This window comes from Eutrigla gurnardus (genome assembly GCF_963514095.1).
Source record: "Eutrigla gurnardus genome assembly, chromosome: 13".
Taxonomy (NCBI): Eukaryota; Metazoa; Chordata; class Actinopteri; order Perciformes; family Triglidae; genus Eutrigla; species Eutrigla gurnardus.
This window is the reverse complement of record NC_139936.1, coordinates 3,470,763-3,488,898: the sequence shown is the minus strand read 5'-3', so window position 1 is coordinate 3,488,898 and position 18,136 is coordinate 3,470,763. Positions and strand designations below refer to the sequence as shown.

At 45.1% G+C, this 18,136-nt stretch overlaps 2 protein-coding genes across 2 annotated transcripts; one reads left to right on the top strand and one right to left on the bottom strand.

Annotated features, from left to right (window-relative positions):
• Positions 1-1,266: 1,266 nt before the first annotated feature.
• On the bottom strand, positions 1,267-10,822 carry kifl (kinesin family-like). The gene is made up of 23 exons (XM_084025689.1): positions 10,739-10,822; positions 10,195-10,344; positions 9,212-9,400; positions 8,274-8,375; positions 7,434-7,546; positions 7,052-7,144; positions 6,819-6,941; positions 6,240-6,332; positions 6,070-6,130; positions 5,839-5,981; positions 5,485-5,646; positions 5,242-5,393; positions 5,041-5,153; positions 4,841-4,941; positions 4,497-4,596; positions 4,200-4,392; positions 3,563-3,743; positions 3,243-3,480; positions 2,267-2,427; positions 2,090-2,194; positions 1,930-2,027; positions 1,767-1,845; positions 1,267-1,692 (listed from the first exon to the last, which is right to left on the bottom strand). The coding sequence occupies exons 2-23, from the start codon at positions 10,298-10,300 to the stop codon at positions 1,642-1,644; spliced, it is 2,757 nt and encodes a 918-aa protein (XP_083881815.1). The 5' UTR covers positions 10,301-10,344; positions 10,739-10,822; the 3' UTR covers positions 1,267-1,641.
• Positions 10,823-13,479: 2,657 nt separating this feature from the next.
• Positions 13,480-17,990, top strand: anxa1a (annexin A1a). Its single transcript, XM_084025616.1, has 12 exons — positions 13,480-13,531; positions 14,066-14,146; positions 14,855-14,945; positions 15,156-15,250; positions 15,377-15,490; positions 15,614-15,704; positions 15,814-15,893; positions 16,567-16,711; positions 16,855-16,950; positions 17,049-17,107; positions 17,228-17,350; positions 17,432-17,990. The coding sequence occupies exons 2-12, from the start codon at positions 14,087-14,089 to the stop codon at positions 17,489-17,491; spliced, it is 1,014 nt and encodes a 337-aa protein (XP_083881742.1). The 5' UTR covers positions 13,480-13,531; positions 14,066-14,086; the 3' UTR covers positions 17,492-17,990.
• The last annotated feature ends 146 nt before the right edge of the window (positions 17,991-18,136 follow it).

Below are 18,136 nucleotides of genomic sequence, written 5' to 3'. Positions count from 1 at the left end.
ACGCTCGGGAACGCGGCTCTAATGTGGCGGAAGACAGGAAGCCACTGGACCCCGATTGTGGACAAAAGGCGGTCTTCTTATAGAAAGCGTTATCCCTCAAATCACTTCTTGTCATAAAGCTCTAATTTTAGTAAACCTGTCTGCAAAAACAAAATAACAACGTGGTGTTTGCGTGTTTGGGAGAGTCCATTTCCAGCCATGAGATATGACGGCGTCATAGCAACAGCTCATCGGAGACGTAAACTCTCTAATGGGCCAACAAACTCGATGCCTTTTCCCACGTACAAAAGGGGGAGCAAACTGAATGACCAACTGACTTCCTTTCTGCCTCTTGCGTTACACGTGGGGCCCCCGTGTTGTGGGGGGCCTCATTCTATAGGTGCAGGCAGGCAGCACCCATTAACGAACTGCACGCAATCCCCCACAGTGATGTCACCTATTCTTCAGCAGTTTACACCACGAGGTCTCCTTTTTCCATCTCCGTTCACACAGCAGCCCTAAAGTCTGAACTCTCCGGGTCTGAGAAGTGAAGCCAAATGCTGAAGGGCTATTCTCTCTACTGGCCATCAGGGGGCGACTCCTCTGGGGTTTTTTTTTTTTTTTTGCTGCCGTATAAATTTGACTATTAATTACAAATTTAGAGTTGCCTCTCGTGCTGTAAAATACGGATATTGTCCCGAATTTATCACTAAAATATTGCGTCGCGTTTTGAATCATTACAGGACGCCGTTAATCCCGTGTTTCCAGGTTGCCTTGAACGCAGCATCATCCCAGCCGCATTCACCGCTCACGGTTAGTCCCCGCCCACTCGTGACGGACGTTGGTTTGGTTGGTTTTAGGTTTAGGTACGAGGAACGAGAGCTCGTCGGTGATTGGTTGAGAGAGGGTGGGCCTAGCGGCGGCGGGTCTTTTCACAGGAAGTCAGCAGGAAACATGTCTGCCGGTGATTCCGATCCTTCTCCACGAAAACGGATGTAGTTTCCCGGTTCTGCGTCCTTCGACGTCCCCGGAGGCTGATTCAGTAAGTTTATTAATTTAATAATTCTTCTTCTATGATTCTGATTAGATTTAATTACCGGCTGTATTTACTAGCTAACAAATGAACACACAAGACACTGATTTCCTGGTTAAATATTATTTGCACACCCAGAATTTGTTTGGTTTTTTTTTTTTAATTTGTGGTGAAACATGAAACATAAAGGATATATATATATATATATATATATATAAATGCCATAACAAGTCAATTATACACAAGGAGCATTTTTAAAAATTATTATTCCTACTTTCTAAAACTCATATTTACACATATTTACATAATTTTTCAAGTATATATTTTTTGAAAGTGTTAAAGTGTTTTGTTGCAATTAGCACAGTAGTTGTGATTATTGGGTGGGAAAACCTCACTGTTATCTTATTTTAAAAGAGACCAAAACTGTGCTTATTATATTTTTAATTCTTTAAAAGTCACCAGCATGCAGGAAAACGCAGAAACTCAAATGTGTGCTTGTGTGAACCACAGCCCTTATTTCAGGCATCTAAACGAAATCTCATAAAACAAATTTCAAAAATGTCTTTGAGATTTGGGAAACTGCAAAACTAGTGAATGAAGGCTTGGACACGGTCTCTATAGAGTCCAGTTCAAACGTCCTCCTCTTCCACCGTCTGTCCCGACCTCAGCTTCACGATCACCTTTCACAAACAGGAACAAAGTTAGCGTGACCGTTTCAAACCCTTCCTCCATCTCACATCTTGCAAACTCCAACCTCCTTCAGCTGAGCGATCTCTTTGCTCTCCACGTGTCTCTGAGCGTTGTTGGTTATGGCCTTCACTCTCGTTGCGTAACTGGAAGGTTCAGGGTTTATTCAGGAGTTTGTTATTAAGGCGATTTAAAAAAGAAAAGAAGATGCGTCTCTATTTGTCTCTTACATGAGAGACGTGAGCGTCTCGTCGAGGTTGCATTCAGAAGGAGAGATGTTGACGATCATGAGGGTTTTGGCGTTTCCACCCAGGGAGTCCTGCATCACCTGAGATGATAGAAACATCATGTAAAATCCAAAGTCTGCTGCTTTATTTATTGTTTCATTACCTGTGTCAGCTTGCTGTTCCTGTACGGTACATGGGGCAGTTCAGCAGACAAGGCTGAGATCACATCGCCCAGGGCACTCAGAGCCTTGTTGATGGAGTTGGCCTCCTGCAGGAGAGGATTTAAACGCTCTGAACCGTAACTCACAATCACCGTCTGAAACATGATATACCAGCCAACCTTCAGCTGGTGGTCCTTGGCACCCGTCTTGGCCGCTCTCTCGCTGCCCGCCAGGTCCACGAGGCTCAGCTTCCCGGTGCTCACGCTCCCGTTGGTCAGATTCCTGCTCTCCACCATGATGCAGACGATGAGATGGGAGCGGGAGCTCTCCACATTCATCTCTGGGGAAACACAAAAGGCCCTTTTTATTAGAATCCTCAGATAATTATTTCGATTTGTTGAGTAATTGGTTTGAGATTAAAATTTCCTTGTTGACTTGTTCAAATTGCTTGTTTTGTCGGAAAGAATCACATGAAACGGAAGAAGGCAGCAAATTTGAGAAAATTACTTAAATGGATATCAAAATTATTGCACATTCATTAATTATATCATTTCTTCATGACTAAAGATTGGAAAAAAATAGTAAAATTAAAAATAAATCATTCTATAAGTGGACGTAATCATCCTTAAACTCATGTTAACAATGTTTACTGAGATAATAAATCAAGAGAGAAGTAAGACCATTTTCTCATAGACTTCTCAGAGTGGAGTCGCCCCCTGATGGCCAGCAGAGAGAATGACAGTTTAAGGCACTCCGGTGTTTGGCTTCACTTTTCAGACCTGGAGATTGCAGCCTGAAATTAAAACATAAATCTAAAAATATTATCCCTTCTTAATGATTTTGTATCATGCTTCCCTCCGTACTTAAAATAATCTAAGTGTGTAAAGCCTGTATTTGGATTGGTTGTACATCATTAATCGGCCCTTTTGCCTCCTGTAACGACTCCGATGACCTGAGTGCCTCCATGAAACAATGTGGCTCCTCTTCCTGCAGGATGCTGATTCACCGTTTGGCAGCTCCGGCTGCTCACCGGCCGGCCCGGTAATGATGGACCCAGCTGCCGCCCCGTCACACTGACTGTCACTAACACGATTAATCCAAACTATTTAGCAGGGCTCTGTTTGGGCCGGGGGCGGCACGGCACGGAGGACTCACTGGTGGCAGAGATGTGTCGGTTGGCGCAGGCCTGCTGGAACAGAGCGGCGAGCTCCTGGGCGCTGGAGGCCTCCTTTGTCTCTGCTCCTTGGGCGAACACAACCCCTTTTCTGTTCCTCTTGATCTCCACCCGCCTGGCCGGGCCACCGGACCGGGGCTGTGCATGGGCCTCACCAGCCGGGCTCACGAAGAGGTCCTGCAGCCGGTCGTTGTACAGCTCCAGCATGTGGGCCGAGACCTGAGGGAAGGGATGAAGAAGCCGAGGGAGGTTTTTTATTGGATCCCGTCTCCCAGAAGAGTTTGTGATCATACTGTCATACCTTAAAGTCAAATTTGGTGCTGCTCTCCCGCATGATATCGAATATGGCGTTAAAGGATCTGGACATGATGCCGGGGTTCCTCTGGTCCTTGTCCCCCACCATGGTGAAGGTCTTGCCCGAGCCCGTCTGGCCGTACGCAAAGATACAGACGTTGTAGCCGTCGATGGCCGACTGGATCAGCCTGCGTGGGGGGAAATACATCCTCAACGTCCGTCCATCCATCAATCCATTGTCTACCGCTTATCCTGTATTTAGGGTCACGGGGTGGGCTGGAGCCGATCCCAGCTGTCATTGGGCGAAGGCAGGGTTCACCTGGAAAGGTCGCCACTCTATCACAGGGAGACATGTAGAGACAGACAACCATTCACGCTCACATTCACACCTACGGGCAATTTAGAGTCACCAATGAACCTATCCCCATCCTGCATGTCTTTGGACTGTGGGAGGAAGCCGGAGAACCCGGAGAGAACCCACGCTTACACGGGGAGAACATGCAAACTCCACACAGAAGGAACCCGGGCCGACCCGGGAATCGAACCCACGACCCTCTCGCTGTGAGGTGACAGTGCTACCCCATGCAGCCCCATCCTCAACGTACTTTATGTTGATCACAGGTGAGCTTCCTCGTCCCGCTCACCTGTTGGTGTCCTGAAACAGGTCTCCCTGAGAGGCTTCGGCACCGAACACCTTGTCGAACTGAAACTCCCTCGGCCCGCGAGCTGTTTCCACGGCGACGGAGTAGTCGTCTATTTTCTCCACGACGATGGCTCCACCCTGCCCAACCTCCGCTCGGCTCACCGGTCGGATCCGACAAAACACTCTGATTTTACCTTTAAAAAAAACCCCCAAAACTATTAAAAACTCAAAAAGTGAAGGTTGAACTGAAAGAGGGTTTAATTTCATACACAAATATTTAACGCTTGCTAATGCCTACCTTTCATTTCTTCCACCATATTGTAGTACTTCTTCCTCATTGTCCGTTCTGAAGTGTAATTCTCAATTATTTTCTTTTTTTCCTCCTTAACTTGCTTCAGCTTGAAAGTAGAACAGAAATCATTTCACTTTATGTATCCAGGGAAACTTAAACACATATTCCAGTGTTTTCAAGTATGAAGTATGACGACTGAATGCATCAGAGCCGTTATATAACAGCTGCAGGCTTAATAAGCAACAGCCCACATCATTTCCAGAGCACCCTGATGATAAAGACTGTTTCCTGTTCATCGACCACCTCTGAGACATGACCTGAGGTTTTGACCTTTGTGATTGAAGACTCACCTGATCCTGCAGCAACAGCAGCTGCTGACCGACGCTCTTTACTCCCTCTGCCGTTTGAACCGTCCCACATCCCAAGACCTCCTCCAGGTCTGAGACCTCATCTGACCAAAATACAAGTAAAAACCTCTGATATAAGCTTTCAATCAGTGAGCCACATTTAGTGCAGACACACAATGATTTTGTTGACTACAGTTCTTCACCATTTATTACAGGACTCTCTCCAGTTTTAATGCAGTCCAAAGCCAGCCGAGAGATCTCGTAGTCCCTCATTGTTTCTTGTATCAAAGACACACTTGACTCGTATTCATCCGACCTGAGAAGTGGAAGAATTAACTTTATATTTCAGACAATAAATGGCAATGTGTCTTCTATATTGAGACCGGCTGCATCTTCAGTCTAACCCCTCTCGGTCCTCTCTGTCATGACTGTCTCCTCTGGCCGTCTGCAGACGGTCCGCTTTGTGTCTGGCCTGGACCAGAGCGACCCGGTTCTCCTCAATCATCCCGTCCAACAGGGATCTGGTCTCAGCCACTGCACTGCAGATAGCATGAGCCTGGACAGCGACACACACACACACACAGGGGTCTCAAGATAAAGTCTTCAGATCGGGGTGATGCCTACGAGAACAGAACTTCGGACGCCACCTTGGTAACGACTGTGGGGAGCAGAAGCCTGCAGGGCGGCTGAGGGCTCCTCTCTGCCTCCAGCAGCTCCGTGATCTCTCTCTCCCTCTGGTACAGACTCTCCTTCAGCTCCTCCAGGCGGGCTTTAGCCCCCTCCAGTGGCCGATCTGACTCACTGCAAGCCTGCAGATGGAACCAGCTTAAAGGATTGAGATATATCCTGCTCTGAACGCCGAATTATTCATTCAGACATGAAGATAATTCCTCATCTTTGTGATGCAAACGTTTCTTTATATTGTCCCTCAGAAGAGGATGCTTTGGTGATGATCTGAGCTCATGCACCTCATGTGATCGCTGTTACTATTTCCAACCCACCTGACTCTGTTGTTGAGCTGGAAGTCCTTTGTTCTCTGAGCTTTCACCTTCCTCTGCAGCCTCCCGCTCCTCCTCTGATGACGCCGTCAACATTTCTTGGATTTTCCCCACTTCCTGTCTGGCCATTTGCAGCTCCTGCAGTGCTGATCAGTGTTAATGCTGGTGTTACATGCAAAGGGCAGTGCTTTTTGTTGAAGGCACACATGGATGGGTGGATGCATGCAGACTCACTGGAGGCCTGGTGGCTGTGCAGGACATCCAGCCTGTTGGAGAACAGTTCCAGCATTTTGCTCTAAAAGAAAGTAAGTTGGTCCAAAAATGATGTCATGACATTTTTCTAGTTGCCTGTCATACTCAGATATGGCCACAAGGGTGTGCACCAGTTCAGAGCAACATCAGACCTTCTCTCTGTGCCACTGCTGGGCCTCCTCTTTACTCCTCCTCCTCTCGGCTCGCTGCTCTTCCAGCAGCAGCTCGTTCTGAGCAGTCGAGGCCTGCAGGAAACAGGCAGGAGAATCTGACTAATCAATACATAAAAAGGTTATGAAAATAGAAATGTTTCTTCTGTTTGACAGGTTAAATGTGCGCCAGTAGAGTTTGAAGTAGAGATCGGAGGATTGGCTGTTGTTTTTTTAACTTCACCACCAGTAAGAACAAAGTGTGCACAAGGGAGCCGCTGCCAGATAATAAGGGAGGGAAGAGGAAAGGGAGGGGGTCCAGTCTGGAATAACACAGACGCATTCATATTGATATTGCAATAACATTGCATTGGAGATTTTCTTTAATAATCATCTGTTATGTGGATATAATGGCCAAGTGGGTAAAGGCAATGGACAAATATAACGATCTGAAAAGTTCCGAAAATAACGTCACATCTCTGTAATCCAGCTTTTAAAAGCAGGAAAAGATGATCTGACACCTCGTCTCATATCGTGATATCGATATATAATATCCAGCCCTAATAAAGCATCATCACTGACCGCGACCCTCTTCTCCCAGTCAGCGTTCTTCTTCTCCACCTTCTCCTGGTACACGTCCAGGATTCTCCTCAGGGTCTTCAGCTTGGTGTGATGCTGAGAGCTGATCCTCTGCACGGTCCACTCCTGATCACACAGTAAAGATTCATGTCACACACACACACACACACACACACACACACACACACACACACACACACACACACACACACACACACACACACACACTTCCTCACCTGGTTCTCTCGTGCTGTGACCTGAAAGTTCCTCTCCAGCTCCTGCACCATGTCCAGGTGTCTCCTCTTCATTGCCTCCATGTCCTCGGCTATCTGGGGGGTCGGGGTCACATCCAGGTCATACACATCCATATATAATATATATATATATACAGTATATATATATCTAGCATCCTGACTGCATGTACTGATGAGCTGCCCTCCAGCAGCATCAGGTCAGCCACATGAGCGTGAGGAGGAACACACCACGGTGTCTGACACTGACTTCATTGTGCGTCTGCTTTGCCTCCTCGCAGCTCCGAGTCACATGAAATCCCTGTTTCCCCAGAGTTTGGACTTTGTTTTAGTTGAGCGGTATGAAAGGGATTCCCCTCGTGTTCACCTGAGTGACGCAGAGCTCGGCCGACTCGTAGGGGATGTAGATCTTGTCGAGCCGCTCGGCGTCTGCAGGCCGATCTGCATCGCTGACAGACGACAGCTGTGATTCTGATGAGTCTGCAGGAATTAACGTGCTGTGAAAAACCAGCATTCAGCTCAGAGCAGATGTGCAACATGATCGTTCTCACGTTGTACCTTTTCTTTAATAATAAGGGTGCAAATCATAAACATAATTCATCATCTAACGGTTGTCCCGTGATGATTTGATGAATTAATGAACGACTTGGTCACGAATTCCTGCAGCTGGCAAACGATCGAGTCACTTTTGATTTTATGCGATTAGTTATAACTCAAGTCGGGAATGTGTGGAGGGATCGATTAATTATGTGAGCAAAATGAGCCGGATCCAGTTACATAAATGTTCATTTCAGCCTCTCTGGAAGCAGAGCAGCTAGATGAGTTGTTCTTTTAGTGCAACACTATCGAAAGTGTTATAACAATTATAAAAACGAGTTATAATAATAATAAAAGCTCCTGTTCCAATGATGCAAACGTGGCATTAATACCAGTGCATGGTGTTATGATTCCTGTGAAGTCCAGCTGATTTGGTTGCGTATCGATTAATGTATGAACGAACTGTGAATGTACATTCTTTCATCTCTTAAAGGGGAACTAATCACATAACGTCATGTAATTATGAGTACCAGGAATCCATAATAAATCCTGCATGAAATGATCATGAGTCATGCATTAGTTAGACGTTATATGATTTGTACCCTTATTATAAACACACACACACACACACACACACACACACACACGTTTCCCCATCATTTGGCAGCACCTCTCTGGGTCTCTGGTCCTGGGTGTGTTCGGGGCTCGGTGCCGATCCAGCGTCTGAACGCAGCCCACCTCCTCGTCCACAGAGGTTTGTGTCGAGCGACGGCTTGAACAACGAAGCAAATGTTTGGAGAGAAAGTTGGGAAAATGCTCGGGGAGTGGATGATAGGCACGGGAACAAAGAGCACGTCTGGGAACATATTCCTCTCTTGCCTAATTATGTTGCAATGACGTGAACTCTCTGACAGTACATTTTAAAATTGCATCACAGACATGATGTCAGGCATTATTAATAAACAGTTAATTTATGTGCAGGTGCTATCTTCTCTCCCTTCATTCTTTATGTTTAATAGAAAGAAAAGCCCAGAAAAAAATTACAGCAATCATAGAATTATCTTCCAGTCATTCAACTATTTAATTACATGATCATAATGAATAAATGCCAGCCGGAGCTCCTAAATGGCTCCTCCAGCTGAGTGAATGAAAAACTGAGCTGTTTTACTTTATAACGCATTTATCATTTATTGAGTGGAAAATAAAACACGTAGATGTGAGTGAAGCCATTTTATTTATGTTTTTAACACGTTTTACATCTTTATTATGATTTATTAGCATGCAGTTTATTCTCTGTTTACATCTCAGGATGTTGCACTTGTTTTAATAATTGTGTAAATTAATATTTTTTTTAGTGAACTGAGTAATTATTCCCTTTTTATTTGTGACCAGCTTTATCTAAAATATCGACACATTCCATAAAATCCTCTCTGAATATTTCTCTTTGTTTCCTCAAACAGGAATGTGGGCGTGTCGTCATGCTGCTACTTTCTTCCCAGAAACACCTTTTTAGTGGAGAAACAGAAACCAGTCAGGAATAAAAGTGGGTTAAAGGTTAGGGAACTCTTCCACCTCCTTGAGGGTTCGGGGTTTATCTGCTGGTCTGACCTGCCCTGTTGTCCTCGTAACGGTCAGACTGTGTGTTGTGAATAATGGGACGTGGCCTCTCGTCCTGCAGCTCCGGGACGCTCCCCGGTAAATCCTCCGGTACCTGTGCTGTGACGGGGACCCGTCCGGGCCTCGAGGACAGAACCAGGTCCTCGGGGCCGGTGGACCTGCTGGTGGTCTCCCAGGCGCCTGAGGGAAAGAAGAGCAGGTAAGATGGAGGGAAGGGAAATGTGATTCCAAATGATTTTTTTTTTTTATATGTTTATTGATTTTCAATGAAGAGAAAACAGAAAAAAATATATATCTAAAATGAAGTGAGAAAAAAAAGAGTAAAGAACGCAGCACATCAAGCATTACAACGATATGTCGTGGTCATAAAATGAGTATCTACTATAGACAGAATATAAGAGCAGAAAAAAAAAATAATAGTAAAATAAATAGGTCGCTAGACTTATACGAGATCATATTCTTGTTTGCACTGAGAGGCTCTGGCAACAGTGTCTATGGGCTCACATTTTTAAGGTAATTCAGTTCTGGGTCCCATGTTTTATAACGTACCCCCTCTAAATGAGTATAATCTTTAGATCCCCATCACATTGATGCACGGAATATAAAACATGATGAAGATGAAAGAAGTTGCAGCACAAACACACATCTTCCAGGCAACAAATCCATCTGGACAGAAGATGTTGGATGTTACGGTGCCATCATGAGGCCAGTCTTTATATGAATCTCATAAGAACCCTTTGACCTCTGCATGCATAAAAAACACACACACTGCAGCTGTTTCTGCTACCGACAGCAAAGCCGCTCGGTTTAAACATGTGCACTTGCAGGTCTGGTTCTAGTGGACCCTGCTGGCCTTCATGTCCAGATCTCCAGCCTTGCCAGGAACCGTGTCTGATACCCCGACCGAGCAGTTAGAGAGATATTTAAACACGTTTAGTTCCAATGAATGTCCATCAGTACATCTTCAGACTCACGTTGTTTCCCTGCGGGGGCCACAGACTGATGCCTCCCTACTTTCTTTCCCAGGAAGGTCAACGCATAAGATCCGTTCTCGGCTCCGGACGACGAGTTCACGTACATCGTGTAAAACTGAGTCGGCTGTCGCTGCTGATCGTGTGTTTGGTCTTGATGTGCAGCTGGACTCCCCAATCAACAGAGAAAAAGAGAAACCTTTTTAATTTACATGCAGAATATGATTTTTTTTCTTCATGATTAACTTTTGTTCAACCCCTCAAACTATCGGCAGATGCCAAAAAGCTCACACAGCAGATTCAGAAAGTAGAATCCGTTTGTCAGCAAACTTCCCAACAGGAAAAACGGGAAATCCCAACATTTCCTATTTTTTATTAAAAAAAAAAACTTGGCAGGAAGAGTCACAATGCCAGTTCACTGAAATGTGAAAAATTAGCTGAAATGCCATGAAAAAGATAAAATAATATTAATATAGTACAAATGAATCAGAAAACACATGAACAATTTGATGAAATAAGAATTAAAACAGAAATAAACAAAGACTACCTGGTGTGAGAGCAGCTCGGACCCCTTCGGTGTGATTCAGTGCTGCTATGTCGACCAGGATCCTGATCCTGATCTCCAGCGGGAACCGAACTCTCAACGCTCTTTAAATATTAAACCTGCAGAGATGGAGTTTCACCAGGTAGCGTCGGCTCTAAACCCCCACACAGTCCACCGGTCAAGAGACGCCCAGACGGTCCTCAGGTTTCCCACGTGTAAGATACAGATTGTAACTGGATGCTGACACACACACACACACACAGACAGACACACACACACACACACACACACACACACACACACACACACACACACACACACACACACACACACAGACACACACACACACACACACACACACACACACACACAGACACACACACACACACACACACACACACACACACACACACACACACACACACACACACACACACACGTATAAACACACTTTGTTTTCCTGGAGAACCCACACTTTCCTCAATGGTAGGAGTTTTTGTGTACAGCCCCTTTCAGATCAAGATATTCAATTTAAATTGCTAAAAACTGACCATCTTCTTCTCTCCTCTCCCATAAATCATCTCACGACCCCTCAGATTAATCTGGTGACTCTTTCGAGGGCCCCGACCCCTAGTTTGGGAAACCACAGCTATGTGTATAAACAGTAATTTAAACCATAACTCCACCTTTAACAGCTTCAACAGTTAAAAACGCTGCTTCACCAGGTCTCACACAGTACTTTACTTCATTCTTAAAGTATATTTAGCTGATAATACGTCTGGGATTTGACTTAAGAAGGATTTGTTTACATTGTATTGATGCTTCTGCTGCTGCTGGTGATAGTGGGATGAACTGAATTTAACGGCCATCGCTGCAGCTGATTAAAGGTATTGTGTTATTTTCCGTTTCTCTTGGCCAAAACCTCCAGGGAGGATTTCCTCTGTTGTTTTTGGACCGGGAGACTCATTTGGAGCGTTTGGACCACAGCTTGAGCGTCTGTTTGACGAGCCTCACTTAGACACGAAGCCACCCATGATGCCACAAAAAAAACACAGCTTCACCACATCCTGTTCTTCTCAATCTAAAATCCTCCTCTGACCATGTTCATCCGCAGTGTCACTTTATTAAACAACAAGTATGAAACGGTAGCATTCAACACACACACACACACACACACACACACACACACACACACACACACACACGGATCCCAACAGACAAAGATCGTCATCCAGGGCTTGTGAAGTCTTGATTGTTTGGGCTTCTCCCCTGCAGCGTCATGACGACGCATGACTCGGATGATGCAGTCAAACGTGTCATCCTCCCGGTTGGTAATCAGCATGAACGTGTGACTCGCCCTCGCCGCCACCGTCGCTGCAACGTCACCTCCCTGCAGACGCCTGTTGCACAACATCAGGCCGGTCTGCATGCACGCGCCAATCTCACCTCTGCAGCTCCATTTTTGGTCTTTTTAACCTACCTGCGTTCTCCCCCACAATGCACCGCTCCAGTCCTTAGTGCACATACATCCTGCACTTGCTCTGTTGGCTTATTTGAAGCTGCAGCACTTAACTTCATTCCAGCTCCTCTGGGTTTTGTATCCTAATGGCTGAATGCACTTATTGGAAGTCGCGTTGGGCTAAATGTAATGTAATGTAATGCTGAGGCACGTAGGCAGCAGGCAGCGTCAGGCCCTGATCCTGCTGCCATGGCAACACGCCACACCTTAGAACTCATTACCTCACTGCATCAAGAGGCAGACTCTCTCCCAAAGAATGTCAAGGTGGTCTTTGCCCCCTCGTTCCTACAGACCGGGGCGTGTTTTCACACACCAACACACAGCGAGGGCGAGGGCGAGGGTTGTTTGAGGAGGCTCAAAGTCACTTTCCTGATGGAGGAGAGATATCAGCAGGAATGTCTTTCTATCTTCTGGGTGAAAGAAACACTCAGGATTACAGCAGTGAAGACATTACCTGTGGAGCAGGCAAACAACTACTGTATATACGTGTCCATATGGAGCTCCTGAACGCCACACAAAGTGTTGCCTTGGTTACGCTTACTTTAAAGATTCATTCAAGATTCAAAGTGTTTATTATCATAAGCAGAGTAAAGAAACCCTGTACAATGAAAGTATCTTCGTTTGCTGTCCACAGAATGCCAAACAATGTGAAAAATAACATAAAATCAAAGTATAAAATAGATAAATAATACAAAATAAACATTTTTAAAAAGCAGCATGTGACGGATAAATACAAATAAAACAATGCAAATAATATAATAGAAGCCACTGAGTTATAGAACAAATATTGTGCTGAAAAGCAGGAAACTCTGATTGTACATCTCAACTTTTAAATGTAAAATAAATTAAAATCCAAAATAGAAGAAATATGAAGCTTGGAAACGTAAAGAGAAAATAATAACCAAATCAAAGTTGATATCAAACATAAACTCGCGTGTGTGTGTGTGTGTGTGTGTGTGTGTGTGTGTGTGTGTGTGTGTGCGCATTAGTTACACCCCATAGTAAATAATGGCAGATGAAAGCGCCGTCGACTGTTTCTAATCAGTTGGAGACGCGCCGTTCCTCGTCTTTTACGCATGTTTTTTACGCATGTTTTTTACGCACGGCGCTGCGCTCTTCCGTGGCAGACGGCGGCTCAATCCAATGGCTGATGCGAGGAGGGGAGAATGGGCCGGACCCGTTACTAGGTGGGGTTTATCACGAGTATAAATACACGCTCTCTGTCGCTACAACCTTTCTGGAAACTCACTGAGACTTCTTCCCTCTCAAGCCGCACGGTAAGAAACTTTCCTTAATAAAATACATCTCGGTGGGTGAGTTAGTTAGTTCGTGTTGTGGGAGGTGTGATGCCTTTAGATCCGCTCTATCCTGAGGTATCGATGCGTCCTCTGAGAGGGTGTGGTTGGGGAAAACGGAAGAGAGAATGTTTCGGCTTTTACACATTTTGACGCAAGAAGAATGAATCTTGATTTAATTACAGCAGAGTGGTCACTCGGTATTTATAGTGGAGTAAAGCAGAGGAGGCGGGATGGATCTGAACATACTGGAAACCTCTATGAGAGCTGGACGTGGGTGTGGCCAGGCAGTCTCCACATGTTTGACATTATGGAAAACCACATAATATAAAGCTGTTATAAATATGCAGTTTAATGTGTGGGTGAAGAAAAAATCAACTTTTTCTTTCTTTCTGTCTGTATTTCTTTCAGCTATGAGTTGAATAGATTAGAACTTTATCCAATCAAACCAGTGATCAACTCTTCTTTAAATACAATCATTGGACTTTGCCTGATCTTTGTCTTGTCCCCCTACAGACACACTCCAGAGGTCCCACCATGTCTTTCATCACAGCCTTCATGCAGCAGACGGTCTATATGGGCATGCCCGATGACTCAGTACGTAACTCTGTGGTTCTGTTCCAGTAGCTCCCTGCCAACAACCTTCAGTTTTTCCTTTTTTTTCTCTTCCTGTGGTATGTTGGGGTGGAAAATTTTTATCAGGCAGAGTCGAGAGCTTCGAGAGAGAGAAGTGTGGAGTGTAATGAGGGAAATGGAAGAATGAGTGGGAAGGTATAAGAAGGGAAGGAAGCAGGACAGAAGAAGATAAGACTAGTGTGTTATTAAAGTGAAAATAGGGAGTCTGGGGTGTAAAGGTTATATGCAGGGAGAAAGATGACCATATTTGTAGTCGAACTGTATGTGACTCATCGAGGCAGGAATCTGAGCCCCTCCCTTTATAAACTCTGCAAACTGAACAAAATGCTACTTCTGCTTTCCCCCTGGTTTCTTAAAGGGAACCACGTCTAAGTCACATCAGGTCGCCCTGCGTGGTTTCAGCCTCCGTTAGGGTTCAGTCAGACGGGGGTGTGGCCTTTTTAAAAGGCCTCTGTCATGGTCTTTGGTGGTCTAGGGGCAGAGAGAGGAAGGACCCACAGGGAGGTTTGAAAGCTGTTATATTCTTTTACATCTTTTTCTAGGATAGACGCAGGCAATCAGGGGAGGAAAAACAATGAGGAATTTGAAAAATCCCTGTTTGCAGCCGACCTTGTGCACACCACTCGTTGATTGTTTACCAAACGCACAATAATCCGTTCTGTCTCTCAGACCCTGAAGAATGAGGGAACCGTGACCGCAGCAGCCAACTTCAGCCCCAGTGGAGATGCAGCAGTCCTGGAGAAGGCCATCAAGGCAAAAGGTGTGTTTATTGGGTGCAGAGGGAAAGCTTTGGCTCGTGTTTGAACACGTTTTCAGCTTTGCACAAGCTTAGAAGTCATGACGTGTGTGTGTGGATGTTTGCTGTGAGGATTTTAACACCCTCTGCTGGACATCACGCATCATCGCTCCTCATGCAGAAGGTTTTTGTTGATGCAGAGTAATGGAAACTATGATTTCACCTTTTGTGCAGGTGTGGACGAGAACACCATCATTGAAGTCCTGGTGAAACGGAGCAACGAGCAGAGGCAGCAGATCAAGCAGGCCTACCAGCAGGCCAGCGGCAAGGTGATTAGAATTCAACAAAAATGTTTGCAGCAAGAAAGTAGACTCTGTTCCAAAATACACACACTGTCTCTCTCACACACACACGCCTTCAAACGCTGTATTTGCTCATCGGTCGTCCTCTTGCAGCCTCTGGATTCAGCACTGAAGAACGCTCTGAAGGGAGATCTGGAGGACGTGGTGTTGGCTCTGCTGAAAACACCGGCCCACTACGATGCCCAGCAGCTGAAACTGGCCATGAAGGTGCACACCCACACACACACACACACACACACTTCCACATGTTAATGTATGTTTTCTTAACGGGAGGGTAAAAGGTGTGTCCGGTTTAGTTTCTTTCTCTGACTCGATGCGTCCCGTTCTCAGGGTCTGGGCACAGAGGAGGACGTCCTGATCGAGATCTTGGCTTCCAGAAACAACCGGGAGATCATGGAGATCAAGAAGGCCTACAAAGAAGGTTTGCACGGACACATTTTTAAAAACAATCCTCACCAAGCCGGTGTTTGGAAGTATAGCGATGGAACGAATCAACATAATTTTATGTCGTCTGTGATTTCTTCATCAAGATTACAAGAAGGACCTGGAGACTGACATCAAGGGGGACACCAGTGGAGACTTCAGGACCGCCCTCCTCGAACTCTGCAAGGTAGGAGGAGTGTGTCCGCTTGTTAATGCCTCCTGATTTCAGGGACACGTGGTGCAGAAACGTATCCATTCACGGCACCAGGATGCATTAAGTTCTGAGACAATATGCCGCTCCCTCCAGTAGCTGCTACGCCGACAAACATATATACAAACAAAGCTCACTCCCTGGATACACATGGCTTTATGTTTGGACAACTTACAAGGGCAAACTCAATACTCTGAACACATTTTGAAGCAAAGTCAACGGTGGCATTTTGATGAAATTATGAGAATTGGAGAAAATAAGCAGCAGAATGTCGGCGTTAAACAGCCTGGTGGGTCAGTTCATCTCATATTCAACTGTTTTTTCCTGTTTTTTAATCCTCTTCATTATCTATAGAATATACCATGATTTATGTAGCAACCTCATTTTTCCTCATATTTCAGTGCCTTTACCATTTTTTCTAAAGTTTTCATGCACAAAAAATGTATAAAATGGTATTATTAATAATATACCCATGTAATAGGGCACAAAGATGCAGCCTATATAATTCAGTTTCATCATAAATCAGTGTCATAACACTAAGTAGAGTCTGACAATCAAAACAGATCAGACATCAGTCAAATGTGTCAAGTACTGTTGAGTTTATCAGTTGTTGGGCGCTGTGAAGTTACTCTGCTCGTCTTCATCACAGGCCAACAGGACCGAAGGAGTGTGTGAGCAGATGGTTGACAGCGATGCCAGGGCTCTGTACGAGGCCGGCGAGGGGAGGAAGGGCAAAGACTGTTCCGTCTTCATCGAGATCCTCACCAGCAGGAGCGCCCTTCATCTCCGTCAAGGTCAGCCGGCTTCCTCTCATCTTCAGTATAACGTTATATTTGTTTTGTTCCTGTCAGATCTGATGCTCTTCCACTCCTTCCTCTCCTTCCCCTCCTTCTTCCTCTCCTTCCCCTCCTCCTTCCACTCCTTCCTCTCCTCACAGTGTTTGACAGATACTCAAAGTACAGCAAAGTCGACGTGGCCAAAGCCATCGACCTGGAGCTGAAGGGAGATATCGAAAGTTGTCTCACAGCAGTAGGTAAAGGCACAACCATCAGCTCTGACTTCATGACCTTATTCACACTGTGATTTATGACTTCATTTAAATTGACCCACTTGTTTAAAAAATATCCACAGTGAAATGCGCTGGAAGCCGGTCTGCGTTCTTTGCTGAGAAGCTCGCCCTGGCCATGAAGGTACATTATGTCTTTGCAACTGCTCAACATTTATATATATATATATATATATATATATATATATATATATATATAACATGCATACAGGATGTCCCTGACTCACTCTTTTCTGCCCATCAGGGTAAAGGTACCCGCAAAAAGCCCCTGACCCGCATCATGGTGAGCCGCTCTGAAATAGACATGCAACGGATCAAGGCTGAGTACAAGAAAACCCAAGGCACAACACTCTACAGGGCTATTCTGGTGAGCAAACACCTGATGATGACATCCTCGATGCTAGAATGGGGAAACAGTGAAATAATGTACACTTTATTCTTTCTTCAGGATGACACCACTGGAGACTACGAGAAGATTCTGCTCGCTCTCTGCGGGGGTGATAACTAATAGCCGATCAATATGATCGAGGCTCATGCGAACGAAGATCCAGTAGCGAGCCCAGCTGTGGAAAATCACCTATAACCTCCTGACACATATTGTGCCCTATGCTCTTGCAGAGAACTAACAAGACTGTCTTCCTTTTCGACTTGTCATGACATTTAGAAGGTATTAACAGCAACGTGCAAAGATTAACTGCTTCAGCAGATATTTTCTCTCCCAAGTTATTCCTTTTTTTTTTTTATTACAACAGCCTTATCTCGGTATAGATCTGACAGCAGTATGTCAGTGGACCCAATACGTTGGGACAGACTCAGCTTTTTCAACTCATTAGTTTCTCATATGATGTCGCGTGAGGGGAAGCTGGCCGGTGATCCCGGTGCAGCTGCTAACAGATGTATTCAGATCACTGTGTGCCAATCCTGTTTGGTGGCAGCAGCAGCAGCAGGCCTACCCTTGAAGGAGCTTGGACCACATGCAAATAAAACGCTTTTTGTATGAAGTCCTATCTTGAGTGTTCTTGATTCTTTTGCACATACACACCAGTCATGACATGAAGAAGCAGTAAAATATGTTGCCAAATATGTGTGTGCACTTATAGTACTAGTGCTTACATTATATACAAAAACAACTGCAAATCCATATTATAGAAAA